The sequence below is a fragment of the Nelumbo nucifera genome, chromosome 5 (assembly GCF_055504915.1).
Source record: "Nelumbo nucifera cultivar China Antique chromosome 5, China Antique-T2T, whole genome shotgun sequence".
In the NCBI taxonomy this organism is placed as follows: Eukaryota; Viridiplantae; Streptophyta; class Magnoliopsida; order Proteales; family Nelumbonaceae; genus Nelumbo; species Nelumbo nucifera.
This window is the reverse complement of record NC_142653.1, coordinates 58359240-58380324: the sequence shown is the minus strand read 5'-3', so window position 1 is coordinate 58380324 and position 21085 is coordinate 58359240. Positions and strand designations below refer to the sequence as shown.

The 21085-nt window shown below is 38.2% G+C and overlaps 1 protein-coding gene across 1 annotated transcript; it reads right to left on the bottom strand.

Moving 5' to 3' along the window:
- Positions 1-2921: 2921 nt before the first annotated feature.
- A/N-INVF (Plant neutral invertase family protein) lies at positions 2922-19176 on the bottom strand. The gene is made up of 5 exons (XM_010258161.3): positions 18972-19176; positions 18013-18471; positions 17496-17927; positions 6106-6664; positions 2922-3409 (listed from the first exon to the last, which is right to left on the bottom strand). Exons 2-5 carry the CDS (start codon positions 18397-18399, stop codon positions 3114-3116), a joined length of 1674 nt encoding a protein of 557 aa, XP_010256463.1. The 5' UTR covers positions 18400-18471; positions 18972-19176; the 3' UTR covers positions 2922-3113.
- Positions 19177-21085: the final 1909 nt, after the last annotated feature.

Sequence of the window (21085 nt, the reverse complement as noted above, 5' to 3'; positions counted from 1 at the left end):
CGGTCTCTCCCGTCTGCCGTGGGGGGAGGCTTGGTTTTTTGGGAGATTTTGGGGGGCCTCTCCTCGGCTGGAGTGTTCGCTCTAGAGGCGAGACTTGGCTTGCTGCGAGGCCAGGTACTGAGGTTGTTGAAGCTGAGGTTGGGGCAGCTGGGGGAACTGTTGCTGATTCTGGTACTAGGAGACCTAGTGCAGCACATGTTGTTGATAGAGCTGAAGTTGTTGGAACTGTTGCATTTGGGCCTACATGGCTCTCATGTACTGCATCAGGTCCTCTAGCTGGTTCAAGCTGGCCACTGGGGGCACGACCGAAGGTTCGGTGAACGTCGTTCCGACTGTAGAAGGGAGTGGGGCGATGATAGGTGCCATTGTGAGAGGCACGTTCAAGCTGGGGATTCCGTCCGCTGAGAGGGGGACGGTGAACTATCCGAAACAAACAGTAGGAAGCTGGGGTTGTTCCCTGGAGTTATCCATTTCCGCGCTTCGTCCGACGTTACTAGAGGAAGCCATGAGCGTTGGATTGTTTCAAGGAAGAAGAAGGAACTGAAAGAGTTTAGAGAGAAAGGCTTTTTGAAGCGTTTCCCACAGACGACGCCAATTGATGTAGCGTGATCCAGACACTCCTAGCTGATTGCTGACTGGCTCCTTGTTGGCAACGAGCAGCACCTGAGAAGATGAAAGGAAGGATTCCCAGGGGTTTAGCCGGTGGGAATACTCCGATGCTTAAGTTAGTATTGTGTCTGGGAAATAAAGAGAAAATGAAGGTTAAGAGTGGAGGTCACGCTTATCACTATATTCGAGCGAGTAGAGTTTTTTTTTTTTTTTTTTTTCAGAAGAAGTTTCTTCTCTACCCTGAGGGCTTTTATAGAGGCGCTTTTGTGAGATCGGGCATAACCGCCACTGGGCCCCTGCCATAGCCGTTACCTGCCAGGGCTGCGCAGGTGGCCGTTGTGACGTGCTCCTTGCCCGAGTAAGTGACACATCCCCAAAGTGACAGGCACGCCTCCGCCTACTGAGAGACGTGGGTGCAGACTGCCGAAAGGGCAGGGGCTGCGCCGTCAGTAAGGGACTTGGCGCAGTTTGATTGGTACAGCCTGTTGGATAGAAGCTTCCTGAGGAATGCTCGTGTGGCTCATTCGCGAGCTACCCTTTAGCGAGCTCGGAGTACTTCAAGAGTGCCCTTAGTAGAATTGATCCTCGGGATGACTTGTCTGCTTGGGAGCTCGGGCGAGCTGGTTTCCTTAGCTTGCGAGCTAAGGTTGCCTCGGAATATACCTTTAGAGGTAGCTCGGGGAACCCGGAGCTCGCGTCGTGGCGAGCTCCTCCTTTTGCGCGTTACGATGTAGCGAGCTGCTTTATGGGCCCGTTACTTAGTCGTACTGGACCGCAATGCTGAGCTGTCGCCTATGTCGAGTCAGTGTCCACGTGTCGTCATTTCATAGATCGGGTCAAATCATCCTTCATCAGTTTGTATCGATGTTTTTTTCTCTACTAGTAAACACGTACGTGCATTTGCACGTAACAGTATCTCCAAGACAAAACTATTTGCAATTTATGGGCAGTTTTTGAATAGTTATAAGTGGATAGTTTCTTAAGTGTTATAAGTGGACAGTTTTTGAACAACTATAAGTGGGCATTTTCTTAACTGTTATAAATGGACAGTTTTTGGAGTGAGAGTAAAAGGCATAGATTTTTTTAGTAGTATAGATAAGGGGTAAAAATATCTTATGAAAAGTCCAGAAATTCACTCTTTTATTAGTAGTATAGATTTTTTTATTCTGGTTTAGAGGGATTGATTTAAGGCCTGGCCCATCTACCCCTGAACCACTGCCTGACCCAAAACACACCCATCCCCTGTAGGGTGTATCGGAAAGGCCCCGTCACGATACATATCAGCTGACGGATCAAAATTTTGAACCTTGTAGCGGAAATTTATGGTTTGGTAAAATCTAATCATGTGGCATTAATATAGTGGAGAAACAGACTTATCAATTATATATATATAGTGGAGACCATCGTGTAGCCCCATGAAGAAAAAAAAAATAACAAGTATTTGTTACATCACTGTCTCTTTTTTTTGTGGTATTATGTAACATTACTCTCCATTATTTTCATCTTGTTCTTGCTATTTAAATCATGATTTTATTTGCATACTAGTGATCATTCTTGTAATTTAGTTTCATAATTTAATTGCTTTCTAGCGTTTATTATTACTAGTTTTTTTACTTTATTTCTTATTATTTGATTGCTTTATTTTATTCTCAGTGTGGTAGTTTTGTTTTCCAAATCCATTTTACAGAAGCTCTTGAGATGTCAAAAGGTAGAGATTGATTTTTAGGTTTTGTTCCTTGGATTAAAAATCTCCGGATCAGTGTTCCTTTGTATTGGTTCAAGAGAGTGGAGAAAAACCCTCATTTTGTGGTAAAGGTCGAGTTTTTTAGGTTTCCATTTTTAGAAAACATCGGATGATCTCCAGAGAATGTTACACACCAATACTTGATATAAACATTTTACAATCATTTCTAGAGTAAATTTAAAATGGTATTTCATTAGAGGGTTCAAAAAAATAAGGATATTTCAATAGGTTCTATAGAAACCATAGAAATTGCAATCTCCTGGTGCATAAATTTGATTAAGGATTTAAGTTCAAAAGCTAGATTTGACTCATAATGACACTTGATGCATCCTCCATCCATAAGAGAATTAGATACTGAAATTATATTCCCTAGCAAGGAGCAGAAAAGTTCACAGCAAGCATACAATCTGCAGTTGCTGCAATAAGTTGCAGTTCTAGGGTACATTCTGCAAAAAGCAGTTAATAGCATGCGAATTGCGGTATTAAGTGTTAATTAATAGAGAGTAGCCAGACAACCATAGCTTTAAGCCAGCATCTGAGACACTGATTGAGTCTAAGAATTTAGGAGTTGAAACACGAACATCAAAAATGTCTCTTTATTTGAAAAGAAAGATGTCTGCCACAGCAAGAATATTACAGTCTTTTTAGCCAAACCCTACAATGATAAATATTGCCAAAGAATGACGCTGTAACAAACAAAAATGGAACCTTTCGCACTTGTATCACACTTTTCATGCTTCCTTTTCTGTTTTCTGTATTCTCAGCAAGTCCAAGAGGTTGATCTCTTGATCAAAGGCTTCATCTGCTTATCCTCCTCCAGAGAGATCATTCCCAAGTGTGAAGGGTCTTCCAGCATCATCTTTGCCACTAGATACCCAGCAATTGACCATGTTTGGAACTTTCTTGCCTGCTTACCAATATACCTCCCTTGCTTACCATCATAATATTCTGGCCAGTTGTCTTTCAGCAACCGGCTCTCAGCAAGATCAATAGCTCGTCTTGCAATTTGTGGTCGTCCCGTCTTGATGCATGCAGCCGTTAGCAGCCACAAAAGAACTGTCCCATGAAAACAGAAAAAACAATGCAAAATGCTAAATTTTTTATTGTGCATTTTTAGTAAAAGACAATGATATGGTAATTTTTAATACATCACCAGACACCAGTCCATACAGTCGAACTGGAAAATTTTGGAATAAGCTCCCAAGTAGCATCATACCAGAAATCATCCAAAACCCTTTTGTCATTTTGCAATAACAAGATTGTATACATAATTAAAAGAATTTCATTAAGGTATCAAGAAAGTAGGGTTGTCCCTCTTCCTAAGATGGGTAAAGTTAAGAAACATGATGAACAACTTGAACATGACGAGTAAAAATGTCTGTAGATCAGGTTACGTGGTAAAATTTTTTTGACCTGACCCTATCAGGTCAGGATTGCAGCCTTACTCGGGTCCCAGGTTGGGTTGGGCTAATCCATACTAAATCCAACCCAATGACATAGTATATAGCCTTTGCTGTATAGGGTACTTACTATTCATGAGTTGGGTGTGGGTCAGGCTTAGTATCCCATTTTAATTAGCCTGCTCAAGTAAGGTTTAGCTGTTCAGGTGGAGTGGCTTCAGGTTGGGCTCAGGTTGAGCAAAGCCCATATCAACCCCAACCCGATGACAACCCTATTGACAGGAACATCATCATCATCCATGCCTTACACCAACTATATGGGGTCCGCTACATGAATCCTGTTTCATCAATCCATTTCCTACTACTTAGTACTCATGTCCTTTTTGGTCTACCCCTAGACTTTCTAGCCCCTTCAATGTGTAACAAATCACTTCTTCTAACTGGAGAAGTTGGTGGTTTTCTATGCACGTGACTAAACCATTTTAGTCTACTCTCTCATTTTCCACTCATCCATCTTAGCATTCATATTTCTGCCACACTCATTTACTGGACATGTTGTTTCTTGGACTGCCCAAAACTCTGTTCCATACAAAGTAGCTGGCCTTACAACTGTTTTATAGAATTTTCCTTTTAATATAAGTGGTGTTCACCTATCATATAAAAGTCCAGATGCACTCCTCCATTTAACCATCCTGCTCTAATTCTTTGAGTGACACCCTCCTCAACTGTTGACCAGAACGGTATTTCAAAATTAACACAGCAGTCCTGCTTAACCTGAGGGCCCAGATCCCACAAAGAAGATTTTCCCAGTCAAAGAAAGAAAGCAGTTTGAAAGCAAGGCTGACAGGATTAAGCAGACCTACCATTTCTGGGTTAATTGCTGGACCCCAAATTGGTTTATTAACCCTATTACAGCATGTTTTTGTCCGACTCAGCTGGCAATATAATTGGCATCACCTTCTTGATCTAGATGAATGATCAAGGGATGCATGCAATTCAACCATTAGTATTAATAACCGGTTCGTTCTGCCTGGTGATATAATCATAGCTATTACTTCACAACCATAGGTATTAAAATAGTTTCAGAAAAGCAATACTCTCTGGGTACAGCTCCCACTAAGTAGATTTTTTTTATCAGCAAAGAAGAATTAATTTTATTAATCAGTGAAAAACAGGTGCCAAATTACAATACAACCAACACTTCAACAAAGCCAAAAAAAACTACAATTGTGTCCAAAACAGCTGCTGCTGCCTATGGACCCCCTGCTTAGCTAATGAATCAGCCATTCCATTTGCAGTCCTTCTGATCCAAGTGAATGCAGCATTGAGTTTCCTTGCCAGACTTTCTATCTCTCTCAGTGTGTATCTATATATCCAGGGACCACTACACCTTGTAGTAGTCCGAGAGATAACCGTTTTGAATCCCCTTCTACCTCCAAATTTTGAAAGTTTGCTTGCTTAGCGAGTTTTAGACCTTGTAACAGCGCTAGCAGCTCAGCCTTTATTGAGTCTCCTAGTTCTAGAGGACCCGAGTACATTGCCAATACTTTCCGTGAACAATCTCTAAATACACCCCCTATGCCTGCCAGTCCCGGGTTTCCTAAAGAGCTCCGTTTGAAGTTCAGCTTGATTTTATTGCCATCTGGAGGCTTCCAGTCCATCACTTTTTTATCTTTCCCTTTAGTGGAGTGTACAACTTCATTCCATGCTCTTGTTATGTCAGTCACTGAAAAGCTTTGAAAGATCTCCCACTAAGTAGATTTAACCTAGTTATAGAAAGTTGTATAAACTCAAAATTAAGGGCAATCAAATAATTTTAATTTCCAAGGGATGGTAAGATTCATCATGCAAGTTTCTGTCGTAGGATCTAAGACTAAACATAACAAAAACCTAGATGCATGATGCGCTACTAATCTCTACTCAAAAAGATGATTCTTTCCTAGTGTCTCCACAATCTTCAGGGATATTCATTTGGCATGTGATCCTTTCATTAATAAACAAGAATTTTGAATTAAGGGGAAACCCCTTTATATCTATCCATGTAAAGTAAACATTTCATCCTTCATACTATGCTTATGATCCTATACATGTAGAAAGCAACCCCTACTAGATCCGAATCATGGAGCCTACAAGCCACCTCCCAGGCTGCCATGGTTCAGAAATCATACTGAGGGATACTTCTTTCCTACCATATCACACAAACAGGATTACCAACACTAACATCCAGAGCTTACCACAAGAAAAGAACAAGTATTTTGCTTATTGCATAAAAGCAATATTGATTTACACTAGACAAAGATGGGATTTATTAGCATAATTATCGGAAAGCACTATGAAACAAGATGGACTAACCTGGCCAAGATCCACCATTGTGATAACTCCATCTCGTATTCTTGGGGTCACAACCGGTTACAATTCGCCATTCATGGCTTTCTAGAGTAGGATAGCTTATTTTCAGAGGCATTTCTCCAATCAGCTCTTGCCAGCGAGATTCAATAAGATCCATTATAGCCATGGACTGTTCAGGAGTTGCAAGAGAGGATAGAATAGCAACACAATTTCCTAAAGCAAACCATCGAAAGTCCATCCTTGCAGGACTGACATTTCCAACGAAGTAGCCACCACGAGTTGGCATAAAATCAAAAATCCAATCTGGAATTGAATCAGGAATAACATTAAACTTATTTACTGCAGTATGAGAATACTCCTCTGTTTTATAACGATATATGTCATTAAGTTGCTGGAAGTCGAGCCAAAAGTAATTTCGCATGTGAAAGCTTAAGGCGTGCAAACGTTTCACAATTCTCTCAATGAATTCTTTCCCTTCAGCATCATGCTTGAGCATCATTAAAGAACATCTTAATGCCATAAAGAATAGAGCTTGAATTTCAATAGGATAACCATAGACACCCTGTAAAACAAGAAAGAAAGATTATCAATTTCTAGTGTTCAAAGGTAAGCACCTAGCTGCTAGTTACATGTTCCACATAAAAGAAACAGCATGAACTAATATACCATCATGATTTTCTGAGTAAATCTAACAAATACCTGTAAAAATAAAAATAAAAGATAACCTATAACTCAGTCAAGTGGTAACATCCTTATCCAACTATTCAGAAAAATGTAAAAAAAAAATGAAATTTACAGAGGTCCAGTATGTAGCATGTAGACATAGGTATACTTGTGTATAACCAAACAACTGATGTTTGCATAATTGTACAATTAAAGTGGGAAGAGAACACTATGTGGACACAGGATATAGTAAGGTAAATATAGTAGCTAATTACTTGATGCATAAAAATCTCATTCTAATGAAAATATTAGAATCCTCATGCCATGAGCATGAATGGTAACTGCTAATGAGAAAAGGAAAATATAACAATTTACCTATCAAAGAGAAAATAAAAATGAATTGAATTCTTAGAATTTTTTTTCCTTTTGGTCTCTGATTTTTATCTGTCCTCTTTCCGTTCTTATGATGTCCTTTGCATAGATTCCTGGAAGCATGTAAATGCAGAAACACCTCTCTGTCCAGATCTAAGCACTGGTAGAACTAACTGAAAGCAGGAACTCAACTAACTCAACTCAACCAAGCCTTTTCCCAACTATCTGGGATTAGCTGCATGAATCCTATTCCAACCAGGGTGGAATAAAAATACCTATAGGTGTCATGTGGCCCGGCATGGCCCACTTTTGCGGGCAGCCACATTGTAGTGGGCAGTGCCATGCCAGGATGCAGACCTTAGCAAGCAGGCTGTGCCTGCCTGGCCCGGAATCCCTCAAGAGGGAAGCCCAGCATGGCCCGATGCTTGGGCCCAGTGGACCACCGGTGGCACAATTCTTCTTTAGAAAAATTCAAAAAAAAATGAAAAGTTAAAATAAATTAACAAGATAGACAAGAAATTGAAAAAAAAAAAAAAAGATCTTAAAACTTTACTCCATCTGAACTTCGATGTATACAATTGCATATATATGAAACAATAAAATGAAATTGAAAAAACAAAATTTCAATAAAATTGGAATAAAATAGTAAGGAGGTCTGGCACAGCCCACTTACTACAGTGACAAGGCTGTGCTGGACTGCGGGTGGCCCGGCTCACTTTACAGCTCTAAAAAGTACCTAGCTTCAGGTGCCTTTTCAATAGGCCAAGAGGCAAATACCTAATTTTTATGAGGCATACACCTCATATAAGAAGCATCAAAATTGAAAAAAATAAAAAAATAAAATATATTAGTTAGAATACTCCCTAAATTCAAAAAAAAAACTTGGATTGTTTAGTTGGTTCTGATAGTGAAGTTCTTTTTTGAAAGGACATTTGGTTAGGAAAGGGCTCTCTTAAGGATAGGTTCCCTTCTAATCTATTCCATCTACTTACAAAAGCAAAAAACTGGTTTCTTTAGTCCACTGTGAAATGGAGGCTCTTGATGAATTGCTTGGCCTTTAGAGCTCTGTTTCTTGGATCCTTGTCTGACAAGTAGGAATGGAAACTAGGCGGGTATGGTATAGGGCACTCCCTCCCTATCTCCATTCTCCATCCCTTAGCCAAAATCCCCTACCCCGCCACCCCGATCCTTGATTGCAAGACAAGGAACTCCCATCCCCATCCCCAATCCTAGACATTTTAGAAATGGGATTATGGGATCCTAGGGTTTTGGGAATTTGGGGAAATGAGATTATGGGAACCCTAAGTCACCTTATATACTCGGGGGTACTTTAGAAATTAATATTAAACCTAGGGATATTTTAATAATTTACCACTCCATTGAGTCCAAGGACAAAAAAAAGTTTTCCCCATCCTCACCTTGTCCCCATTTAAGATCAGGGAAACCCCATTCAAGGCGGAGCAGATTGGGGCCCCATTTTTTTGGGGGAAATTGCCATTCCTATTGACAGTCAAGTGTGGTCAACTTCTCCTTCAGGTCACTTCTCATGTGCCTCGTTCTTTAATTCCCTCCTTTCTTCTACTGAAGTAGTGTCCTTTCAAGCTAAAAAAGTATGGTGTAGTCCAATACTACCTAGAATTAGAGCTTTTTGCTGGGAAGAAATTCTCAAGAAGATTAACTTTCGTGGTTTGTTGCAAAAAAGGAGGCCAAATTGGTGCCTTTTCCTCATGTCTATTAACTTTGCCTTGACAGTGATGATATTGCAAACCACCTAATAATTTCTTGTTCATTTGTTTCTCACATTTGGAAATGGTTTTCTTCTCCTCTTAACTGCAGCTGGACACCCCCATCTTGTGTTGCAAGTCTTTTTAATGCAAATTCCTTGAGACAACCAAAGAAAAGGGGAAGAGTAATGTGGAAAGCTACAAGAGCAGCAACAGTCTGGGTGTTTTGGGAGGAAATGAACAATAGAATCTTCCAAGAACATCTTAAATCTTGGTAGAATTTAATTGACAGCATTACTTTCAAGGTTGCTCACTAGGTAAAGACTTTGGATTTGTGTGAATTCTCCTTTGGTGATATTATAAGGAATTAGTTTGCAGTTACGAATCCTTCATCCTCAAAGTCTGTGATTTAGGAAAGTTTGTTTCCTCCAGTAAACCAAAGATTTAAACTAAATTTGATGAAATCTCCTCTGGAAATCTTGGTCCTTTGGGCATAGGTGGTGCGATAAGAGATGGAGAAGGAACAATTGTGGCATTGTATTCTAGGCCAATAGGAGTGGGTGACTCCCCAAGGGCTGAAGTATTAGCTCTCTGTCAAAGGCTGAGATTGGTAAAGCAATTGGCTCTTCAATAGATTCAAGTGGAAGGGGACTCAAAATTGGTGATAGGGTGGCTGCAAACAGGTACTATGGGGATTTAGACTCCCAGGCAAAGCTTGAGGGAAATTACAAGCCTTTCAAGAGAGATTGATATGCTGTTTAGCTGGGTTACAAGGTCAGCGAATAGTCTGGCTGATCATCTAGCCAAACAAGGGTGAATTATTCTGAGTTGAATTGTAATAGTATATCCTTTGGGGGTCAGAAACCCTAGTGTAAGGGATTGGACTTGTGTTTCCTTCAAAGATTATCCAAATTCAATGAAAGTAACCATTTCCTATGAAAAAATCACTAGGATTTCCTTTTGATTCCCTAATCCAATTACAATAAACCAAAACACCCCTATATAGGCATTGTATGGACAAATTTCATACAACATTTGGGTCATTTTCTGGTGTTGATTCTTCATCCTCCTTAAAGCAAGGCATTCTTCATCATTTACAAATTATGTTATATGAAAAAAAATACAAGAAAATATCTACATTAAATAAAAAATATCATTTTATTTAGGAAACAGTTGGGTTGCTCCATTGTGACCTAGGTGACCAGGGTTCAAATCATCGAAACAGCCTCTCTGTATGTGCAGGGGTAAGGCTGCGTACATCTATCCCTCCCCAGACCCCGCCATTGGCAGGAGCCTCATGCACTAGGCTGCCTTTTATTATATTAAAAGCAATGCTTTACTAACTAATTAGGAACAATTAAATAATTTTAAGAAGAATTGTTTATTCAAAAGGAATTTATAAATTAGTTTCTTCTGAAAAATAAATTGAAACATATTAATCATCTAAACAAGGTATTTCTTTCAATTAGTATAAATAAAGTCAAGTAAATATAGAATATTTAAAATAAAAAGAAAAAATGAAAGACAAGTTCAAAAAAGGAGTTTCATCAAAAGACATAATGAATAAAACTAAGATTTATAAGTTGGTTGCTAAATAAATACATATATACATACATAAAGGTATCTAGTAGCCTTGCTCTTAAAAACACTTGATAGTGTTTTTGTAGATCCTTCTAAACTAGACAACCGAGTTTGGACTCCTCATTAGTAGTCTAGGCCAACTTCAATTTCCTTTGCGGCTCCATATCTAGGTACCACAATTCTTTATCTCCCACTACAGATGAGATACATCCCATTGTTGAGCCTTCTCCTCCTCCTTTCGATGATCTTAATCTTCCAATTGCAGTCTATAAAGGGAAGCGTCGTTGTACCTCATCTATAGCTCATTGTATTTCCTAATTTGTCTTATGATCAATTGTCTCCATCCTATAAGTCTTTTTTGGCATCTATTGATGCTATTTCCATTTCTAGAACAGTGCAGGAAGCCTTGTTAGTACCTAAGTGGAAGGATGCAATGAAAGTAAAGATGGATGCTCTTCTAAAGAACGATACATGAGAGCTAGTTGATCAGCCTAAAGGGAAGAAACCGATTGGGTGTTTACAGTGAAACATAATGCTGATGGCTCCGTTGAAAGATATAAGGCTAGATTAGTAGCAAAGGGGTTTACACAGATATATGGCATAGGCTATTTGGAAACTTTTGCACTAGTAGCCAAGATGAATACTATCAAAGTTTTAGTATCCATTGCAGCAAATTTCTCATGGCCATTGTTTCAGATGGATGTAAAGAATGCCTTCCTTAATGGTGATATACAAGAGGAGGTGTATATGGAGTTACTTCCTAGATTCTATAGTACAAAAGTGGGGAAGAAGGTCTATCGGCTGAATAAAGCCTTATATGGACTAGAACAATCTCCAAGAGCATGGTTTGATAGATTTAGGCAGGCCCTTGAAAAATTTGGCTATGTACAAGCCCAATCAGATCACACCATTTTCATTAAAGTTATGTTTGGTTTGAAGGAAAAAGTAGGGAAAGGAAGGAAAAGGTAGGGAAACCTTTACAAACCTTGTATAGGTTTCCCTACCTTTCCCTTCAAACCAAACATAGCCTAAAAGAATGGATTCCTCCTTGACTCTACTTGCTATATATGTGGATGATATATTGTGGTGATAGGGAGTCATACCCGATTGACTCTCTTAAGCAATTGCTTCACCAAGAATTTGAGATCAAAGATTTGGGAGAACCATGGTATTTCTTGGGAATTGAGGTAGCACGGTCTAAACATGGGATTTTTGTCTCCCAAAGGAAGTATGTTCTCGATCTTTTGAAAGAAACTAGGAAGCTAGGTGTTAAACTTGCTAACACACCTATCGAACAAAATCATAAGATAAGTGCAGAAGTTGGAGGGCCCCTTGAAGACAAGGTTATGTTTCAACGATTGGTTGGGAAACTCCTTTATCTTTGCCTCACATGACCGAACATTTCTTATGCAGTTAGTGTTGTTAGCCAATATATGCATTCCCCCAAAACCACTCACTTTCTTGCAGTTGAGAGGATTCTTGCTTATTTAAAGAGATGTCCAAGCAGAGGCATACTCTTCAAAAATAATGGGCACATGAAAATAGAATTTCACACAAATGTTGATTGGGTAGGGTGTGTTGATGACAGGAGATCCACCTCTAGACATTGTGCTTTTGTAGGAGGAAATCTTTGTTTCTTGGAGAAACAAGAAACAAAATGTTGTTGTTCGTTCCAATGTTGAAGCTGAATACATCTATGGCAAATGGTGTGTGCCTAAAGTACTATGGTTGAGATCCCTATTTGAGGAACCGGGCATTGCTTATGAGAAGCCCTTGATGCTATATTGTGATAATCAGGCTGCTATTAATATTGCCCATAATCTGGTTCAACATGACATAACTAAGCATATTGAAGTGGATCAACCCTATCAGAGAGAGTTGCTTCTCAAGAAGTGTCTTTCTCTCTCTCTTCTTTCTTTTCTATTCTCTGAATTTTTTCTTACTGAATTCACATCTAGAGTAGGACTGGTTACAGTCTCTACAAGACAAGTGATCAAACAGCTCCTTCCATTGGGTTCCTACTTTCTCTGTCCATACATTAGCCAATGGTGTCATTGTTGACTTTTCAAAGCATGGGATCTAGGTAAGGGACTTCTTTTTCTTTGATGAATAACCTACTAGGCTACAAGGAACAGATAATTAATGGGGAGGAGTTTTATTCTGAACTAGCTTTTTTTATCCATTTGTGTTTTAAGTGGTTGCCTCAGGCCTGCAATGTTTTATTTATATTTTTTTTTCAGTAATGCACCTGTATATAGGGGGTGTATCTTTCCTTCATCCCTTTTAGAGATCATTTCTAGGAGGGGGGGTGCCAAGTCCCACCTTGAAATTTCAAAATCTCTTATAAAGAGGAATAGAACTATTTGGATAGCATGCGGAAGGATAACAGAGATATCCCAAATGCCTATCTCCTGCAAATCAAGAGAATTAATAGCCTACTAGGCTACAAGGAACAGATAATTAATGGGGAGGAGTTTTATTCTGAACTAGCTTTTTTTATCCATTTGTGTTTAAGTGGTTGCCTCAGGCCTGCAATGTTTTATTTATATTTTTTTTTCAGTAATGCACCTGTATATAGGGGGTGTATCTTTCCTTCATCCCTTTTAGAGATCATTTCTAGGAGGGGGGGTGCCAAGTCCCACCTTGAAATTTCAAAATCTCTTATAAAGAGGAATAGAACTATTTGGATAGCATGCGGAAGGATAACAGAGATATCCCAAATGCCTATCTCCTGCAAATCAAGAGAATTAATAGCCTACTAGGCTACAAGGAACAGATAATTAATGGGGAGGAGTTTTATTCTGAACTAGCTTTTTTTATCCATTTGTGTTTAAGTGGTTGCCTCAGGCCTGCAATGTTTTATTTATATTTTTTTTTCAGTAACGCACCTGCATATAGGGGGTGTATCTTTCCTTCATCCCTTTTAGAGGTCATTTCTAGGAGGGGGGGTGCCAAGTCCCACCTTGAAATTTCAAAATCTCTTATAAAGAGGAATAAAACTATTTGGATAGCATGCGGAAGGATAACAGAGATATCCCAAATGCCTATCTCCTGCAAATCAAGAGAATTAATAGCCTTATTGTGCATTAAGCAATAGGATGGAAGATGTCACCTTTTGAGAACTCCAAATCTGAGGATTTCTTTGGAACCATGACAATCCGATTTGATAGCTATTATAATGGAGATAAGCATGCTCAAGTTATGAACAATGAACTAAGATTGATCCAGGCCAACAAAACCCAAATTTATATAATTTATACCAAGGGACCCAAGTCTTTAGATTGATATGTAGAGAACAAATCATCCTACCATATTTCTACTTAATCAAAATTTTCTATTAATAAAAAGTGTGAGGATCTATAAAAAGGCCCTTTACAAATGATTTGATATTTCTTAACAATATACATTCCCTACATCCAAAGCAGGCAACCATTCAAAAACAAAATTCATCCTATCTTTTAGAGATAAGGTCCAATCCATAAGAAGACTGCTAGAACCAGCAAACAGCTTGGGAATTCTTTTTCCTTTACTTCAAATATACAATTATTTCTCTCCTATATGCACCAAAAAACTGTGCATAGAACAATAGACCATACAATATCACTTTTGGAACCAACCTTGTAAAGGTTAGTTTCCAGTAACTAGGGATATTAGAAATTGAGTTGCATTATTTGTATTTGCAAGTTAACATCTTTCAGAAGTATTTCCTTGAAAAAAGGAAAACTCCATTGAACTTAAGAGGAAGAAAAGAACTACTTCCTTGATCAAACTCCATTATTTGTTACTGTTAATTGCAGTTTCTGCATGTTGGACTATTAACTAACTGTTTATTTTTTTTAACAAATCTTAGCAGTTCTGAAGCAAAAAAAAAAAAAAACAAAAAAAACAAAAAAAAACAAAAGAAAACAAAAACAAAAAAAAAACAAAACAAATCTTAGCAGTTACCATAGAAAAGGAAAAGGATGATTGACAGCATACCAACATCTTCCATGCTAGAGTTCAGAAATAATATGCAGTTATTATAGATGGTGGCAGTAGAATGATGGTGCTCTGGCAGGCATGTTGACAAGCTAGATTTGAAAACATCCAAAAGGACATCTCTTAGACCATGTACATGAAGCATTTATTCGATGTGACCTTAATGCTTTTGTACTTTTAGGAAAATATGGCTCCCAATCACTGTTAAGTTTAGCTTTTGGTGCTTAGGATGGACTATAGTTTTTCTTGACAAGAATGTGGGTGTGTTGCCATCACCATGCCAATTAACTACAATTCAAACTAAATGGGCTCCTAATCACTGCCTGGGTCATTGGTTGTCTTTTCAACAAGATCATATTCCCTTTCCTTCTGCAATCACAGAAATTGCTTATTCCCCACTTCCTGCTTAAACTGCTTATTTCCCTCTGCAATCACTGCCTGGGTCATTGGTCTTGAATTGCTTAGCTTTAGAACTAATCCTTTCATTAGGTTTTAACATATAGACTATTTGTAAGGAACTTAGGAAGTGGTCAATTACAAGCAAACTGGAACAAGAGAGATTCCCTAGAGAGCGTAATTCTGGAAGAAATTTTAGTTACATAAAAAATATAACTACTGTTTCCCCTTCCTTCATAAAATGCCAATATCTTTCCCTTCCTAGGCACAGAAAGAAACAAGTTACTGGTGCACTACATTGCAAACATGAGGTCTCATGTTCTGGTCAAGCTTACTATTAAACACCTACCAGGAAAGCTGCTAGAGATGGCACATCCATTTCCCCTCTCCTTTGATAACTACATCCTAGGCAACCATTGAAATAAGATGGATTTGACAATCCAGTTATGTTTCAAGACATTTCCAAAGAACCTCCAATGTAGTGTCTACTTGACATGGGAAAAATTACAAGGGAAAAGCAAAGGAAGATGGGAGATTCATGGAAATTAGGTAAAAATACTGAATTCAGGTTTTCAAGCTTGAGTTCAACTTGTAAATGATCATATGATAAAATATGACTAAATCTTAATTAGGTAAGAATTATCTCAAATGCTAGCATGTAATTTCTGGAAAATGACATAATCATAGGATTAAAAAAGTGTGATAAAAGATGCCTAGATTATATGGGAGGCTCAGGCCCAGGAATAGAATTATGACAAAGTATTTTTCATCTTATGAATTTCTGGTCATCTGTACACTGCTCTTATTTGCTATTCATCCCTGTCTCTAGGGGATGAGTATTTTTCACTGTAATTAATTACATCTCAATCATCATTACTTTCAGGCTAGAAAGTCGAACTTAAACAATGGCCAAAAAGGGGTTAGGTAACAGAAGCTGGCCTAAGAGATATAAAGGGTGTTTAGCACATCTTGCACATTTATTATTCTTTTATTCAATTTTTATAAAACTTTACTGTTATCAATCAAAAAATAAAATAAAATGGTTGAACTGAAATGCTAACATGTCATTTCTGAACAATGATTGTAATAGCAACTATCACTCAAAAAACAAAGGAAAAGGAAAAGAAACACAGAAGTATATTTTTAAACAAAGACATAATGAGTTAAAGAATGGATGGCTCTTTCATATTAAATTTCATTATTTCTTGTGGATAAATAAATTCATCCATGGACACCAAGAAGAGAAATAACATAGATGCATTTTTTATTGAACATGTGGACATTCAAAAACATTCGGGCATTTTTTCCTAGTGAAAAAATATGATATTTTAATAGTATAGTAGAAACATGTTCATATCTTCCTGTTTAATTTCCCTTCAACTCTGAAAATGAATAAGGAAAATCAATCTGAAGAACCAAAAAGACAGCCAGGTTTTTCTAGAAATATATACTCCATCCAATTATAACATTTACTGATCAAATGCATGTAGCAAAATAACCGTACATCTTGTGTCAACTTTGTTTTTTAATCTCTGAAACATACAACTAGAGAGATGATTTTCTGAAGAGTGAATAAAAAGAAACGGAAGCAACTTTATAGGAAAAAAGGACCTAGAGAGGATTTCTAATGTGATAGGCAAATACCACTTAGATTAAAAGGAAAATTCCATGAAACAGATGTATTGGCCAATTATGCTGCATGGAGTATAGTGTTGGACAATCAAGAAATGACCAAAAAAAAATGAGTGTGGTAGAAATACATATGCTGAGATGGACAAGTGGGAAAAACTAGAAAGGATAGGATGAGAAATGAAGTCATCCGAACTTCCAAAGGAACCTAGGAGTAGCTCTAATGAGTGACAAAATGAGAGAAAGTAGACTAAAGTGGTTTGGTCACGTGCATAGAAGACTATCAACAGCCCTTAAGAATTAAGAAGAATTGATTTTTTGCAAGTTGAAGGCACTTAAAGGGCTAGGGTTAGAGCAAAATAGGACATTGGTAAAAGTAGTAAGAAATGATTTTAGTGCCAATAATTTAACAATGGATATGGTATTAAACAGAATGGATTGTCAAAGCAGGATTCATGTAGCCAACTCCATATAGTTGGGACAAGGCTTGGATGATGATGATGAGAGGATTTCTAATATTGGCCCAAGGGTTTATCGAATCTTGTACTTTGATTAAGGTGTTCTTGCAAACACCTATTTCTTTACCAAATATTATTGTTTATTTAAATTAAAAGGATCCAGCATATGAATCCACTTCATATTTTCAACTCCAACATCCTTACTCACTTTTAGCATCTCGTGGGATGGCGACACAAATAGGCATGCCTTGTGATGTCAGAACTTTTTAATTTCTTCTCTGTCCATACTTAGTTGTATAAAAGAAAGTCTTTCCTTATTTAGGTGTATAACAGTGAACTAACAAGAAAGCATGCCTTCTACCATGCACAATGAAAATTAGAAATAAGCATTGATTTGAAAGTTTTCATATTGTCTAGGAGAATAGCAATCAAGAAAGCATCTTCTAGATGTACTGTCCTGTATTTTGGACAGGGAAGAGACAGAAGAAAAGATAAGCAAAACAATCAGATGAAATAATTAGGAAAGCCCAATCTCCGCTTATGGCAGGTCATTCTAATAGAAAACAAGGCCAGAATACAAGAACAATCTTACCATTCTTCGATCAATCATTGAACAGCCATCCGCACAGAGCAGTGTAGGAAACGTGTCAAAACCTTCTGACAGACACAGGGCCAGTATAAGTCTCATCCCCTTTTGACACTCGGGCGTTTCTGCCAGAGACAAATCACCAGTAGACTTCGTATAGGCACGGAGCAAAATAATCCACCAGAACCCAGAGTCAACAGGGGCAACTCTTCCAATTGCACTCTCACCAAAATCTGCTATTAAAGTATCAGTTTTCCGAGCAGGGTCATGAAGCACTTTAAAACTAGCCGGCATTGCTCCTTCCCCTAGCTTGAATCTGTCTATTCTCTTTTCCCACCCTTGAAGATGGAGAGTCTTCAAAAGAAAATTTTTGACTATTTCAGGCTCGCCATTCATTAGAAAAGCCATAGCACTGGGCACAAAATCTCTCACAAAAACCTGCACATGAGATTAAAGACAATGAAATCACATTCAAATTTCTTCAAACAGAAGCTGCCTTAATGCACAATGATTACACAGGAACCTGATCATAGTTCAAAGCTTCCTCCGTATGGTCGAGAGCGGCAACAGTCCCAACAGGATGACCCCGGAAGTACACTAACGACCGTCTCAGAGCATCCCAGGCTTCGGCAACCATTGGATGAGGATCAAATGAATTGCGAGAAGAGGATGCCGGCGTATCTAGGTAGGACCTTCCCCCCGGCGAGTTCATGGCCTCTAAGTTCTCCACGCTTGCTCGGGCAGCGAAACCAATCGATAACTCGCTGAGAGACCTCTCATCGAAGGACCTTTGTCGCTCGATGTTCAGCCTCGGTTTATCAAGAAGCTTTGATAAATCAAAGTCGTCCATCCCCGCAAGCGAGGAGGTGGAAGCTACATTCTTGAGACCCGTATCTCGAGCTCCATCCATTCGTCTCTCCTCTTCCGATGCAACAGAGACTTATAATCCGCAGAACGATCTCCAACTAAAGAAACCGAATTGCTTAAAAGTTGAAACAACCCAAATGTCAATAGAACAAACGAAAATAGCAAGAGATCAAAATCAGAATATATAACTGTCTAATTTATCAACACCATTGCCAAAACAGAAAAAGGTTTCGATTTTCTCAAGAAGACATTTTCAGACAGAGAGAGACTCGGAATTTGACAAGATAGACCGCATTATCTAACCAGGAGATAATAAATGCAGATTAAATAAGGCTAATCCAAACAGACATGGAAGAGGGCAAGCTAACAAAACAAAATTAATGAATTCCAGATCAAGATCCACCGAAAGGATTAATGAATAACACCCTACACCTCAATGACAATTGACAATGAATAAACAAAATCCAAAAAGAAGCAAAAAATCTGAAATTTCCGCATTTTGGCAAACATTCCGACCAAATCAACGAAGTATTTGTCGAGAAAATCAGATCTTCAGCGAAAATGAAGGACAAAAAGGAAAGGAGAACGTTGAGAGATCTGGACGAAGGAGCCGACCTTGGAGAGCTCAAATGGCGGGAAAACGAGTCACCTCTCCGGAAAATTTAACGGTCGGACTCCGGCGAGGACTCGCCGGAGAATAGATGAAGGAGAGAGACAATGAGAGAAAGAAGAAAAGGAAGAGAAAAAAGGAGCATGGTTGCGGGCACTGACATATATAGAAGGGGAGAAGCATCTCCGCCGGGAGCTCCTCTATTACCCTATGGAGCCTTGTCAGAAAGGTCACCGGGAAAAGCCGGTTAAGCACGAGGGAATTACTGGTTGCCCAAGTAAATACAGGAACGACATGATAGTTAATTACTTAATGCTTTTCGCTGGCTGTTAAACAAGATTAGAGTGTTTAATAGTTTCTTAATTAAGATTAATTACTTTATCCATTTAAAAAATGTAATAAATTTATCCTCTTCTTAATTCCATTATTTGATTAATTAAGCATGGTTGTTGTTAACAGCTCTTATTGTATCTATCCAATAGGAAGTACTGAATTAATTGTTTGTGTAGAATCCAATTTGACGGTCAAAACCTGAGGATGATCTCAATAGTAGGACCCAGTAGGGATTGTCAACGCGTCGGTTTGATATTTTTTCTGACCTGAACCCAAAGCTGATTCAACCCATGGACAGTATAGTTACGGAGAATTTGATCATTTTACAAGTTGGGCAGATTGAATTTTCGATCTATTTCCGTTTCGTTTGGTTTATGAAAAATTTAGTCACTAAAAATCGGAATTTCAAAATGCTCTAAATGAAGTTTTTCGTGTCTTTCAAATTTTATTTTTATGCAGAAAAACATGAAAAGATATAGAAAAAGACATGTATCTGCCGAAATAACTTCGGGCTATTCAGATCTTCATACAAAAGATCAATGCATCTTTTGATTGTTAGAGCTACCAGAAGATCTTCTCAAAAAAAATTACTAGACTACAAAACTGAACCAGAACAAACTTTTTTATTAGAGTTCGATAGGATTTTTAATACACTATGATCTTAATTCTTAACTCAATTAGAAAGCCTAAATAACACCTTTACCCTTTTAAATACTTTTTTAACTTTTTCATGTACATGCATTTTCATATTAGCATTATAAAATAAAAGCTTATTATATATATATATATATATAATTTGGATTTACAATTTATATTTTATGATTTGGTTTGGTTTACAAAACCAAAACCATAAATCATATTAGCCTTCAACTAGTACTGTCTTAGGGCTGTGCTGAAACAATAAAATCAAGGCCTTTGATTTAATAGATGTGGCCCAACCGAAGGCCTCGATTGTTTGGTTTAGCACTGCATTACGGCACTGTCCTGGCAAAAGTGAACTATTCAATTCTACTATATTAACAGATCTGGCTTGACATCAGCCATTTTTAACATAAAACTGATTTGAAACCCGAATGAAGCCGATAAATCGGATCGATTCGGGTTTACTGCTTAACCCGATGATGATCCAACTAAGATCCCAAAGCAGGGAGACAACATGATCGGACCATTCTATCTTTTCATGTCATTTTCAAAACCCAAAACCATATAACTCTATATTGCCCTAAAAGAATGCAAGACGTGGGATTGGACCCGTCAATTAAGCTACTTTTTGTACAAAATTGACGCATGGAGAGTTGTTAGCAATAGCATCCATAATAAGAGTATAATCTCATCTGCGCGCAATTTGCCACGACAGCCCTTTATTTTTGACCGTTGATTACGTACGATAAGAGTCGTGAAAATAATCTCATATGCAAATTGCCGTCAGCCCTTCAATTTTGCGTTGATTACGATAAGAGCCGTGAAGGAGTTTGTATGGGTAGCTGAGGTTGTCCCTAGTCTAAAGCTATTAAATTTCAACTATTTGATTGGGACAAGTAAGGTATATTAGGCTCTACGCTTATAATGGGTCCCACCTCAACAGCATATAATGATATAAATAATGTTTGGTGAGAAGTCCCAAAGGCCTAAATTTGCAGTTCTTGAGAAATGAGAATAAAAGAGAAAAGGGAAAAAAAAACTCCAAAACCCGTTTGGAGGGCTGAGCTGGTTTAACTGCTTTGGAACACTTCAGATAAGCCTTTCAAAGAGCTTGAAGTGAACAGCCCTTCAATTTAATACTTGT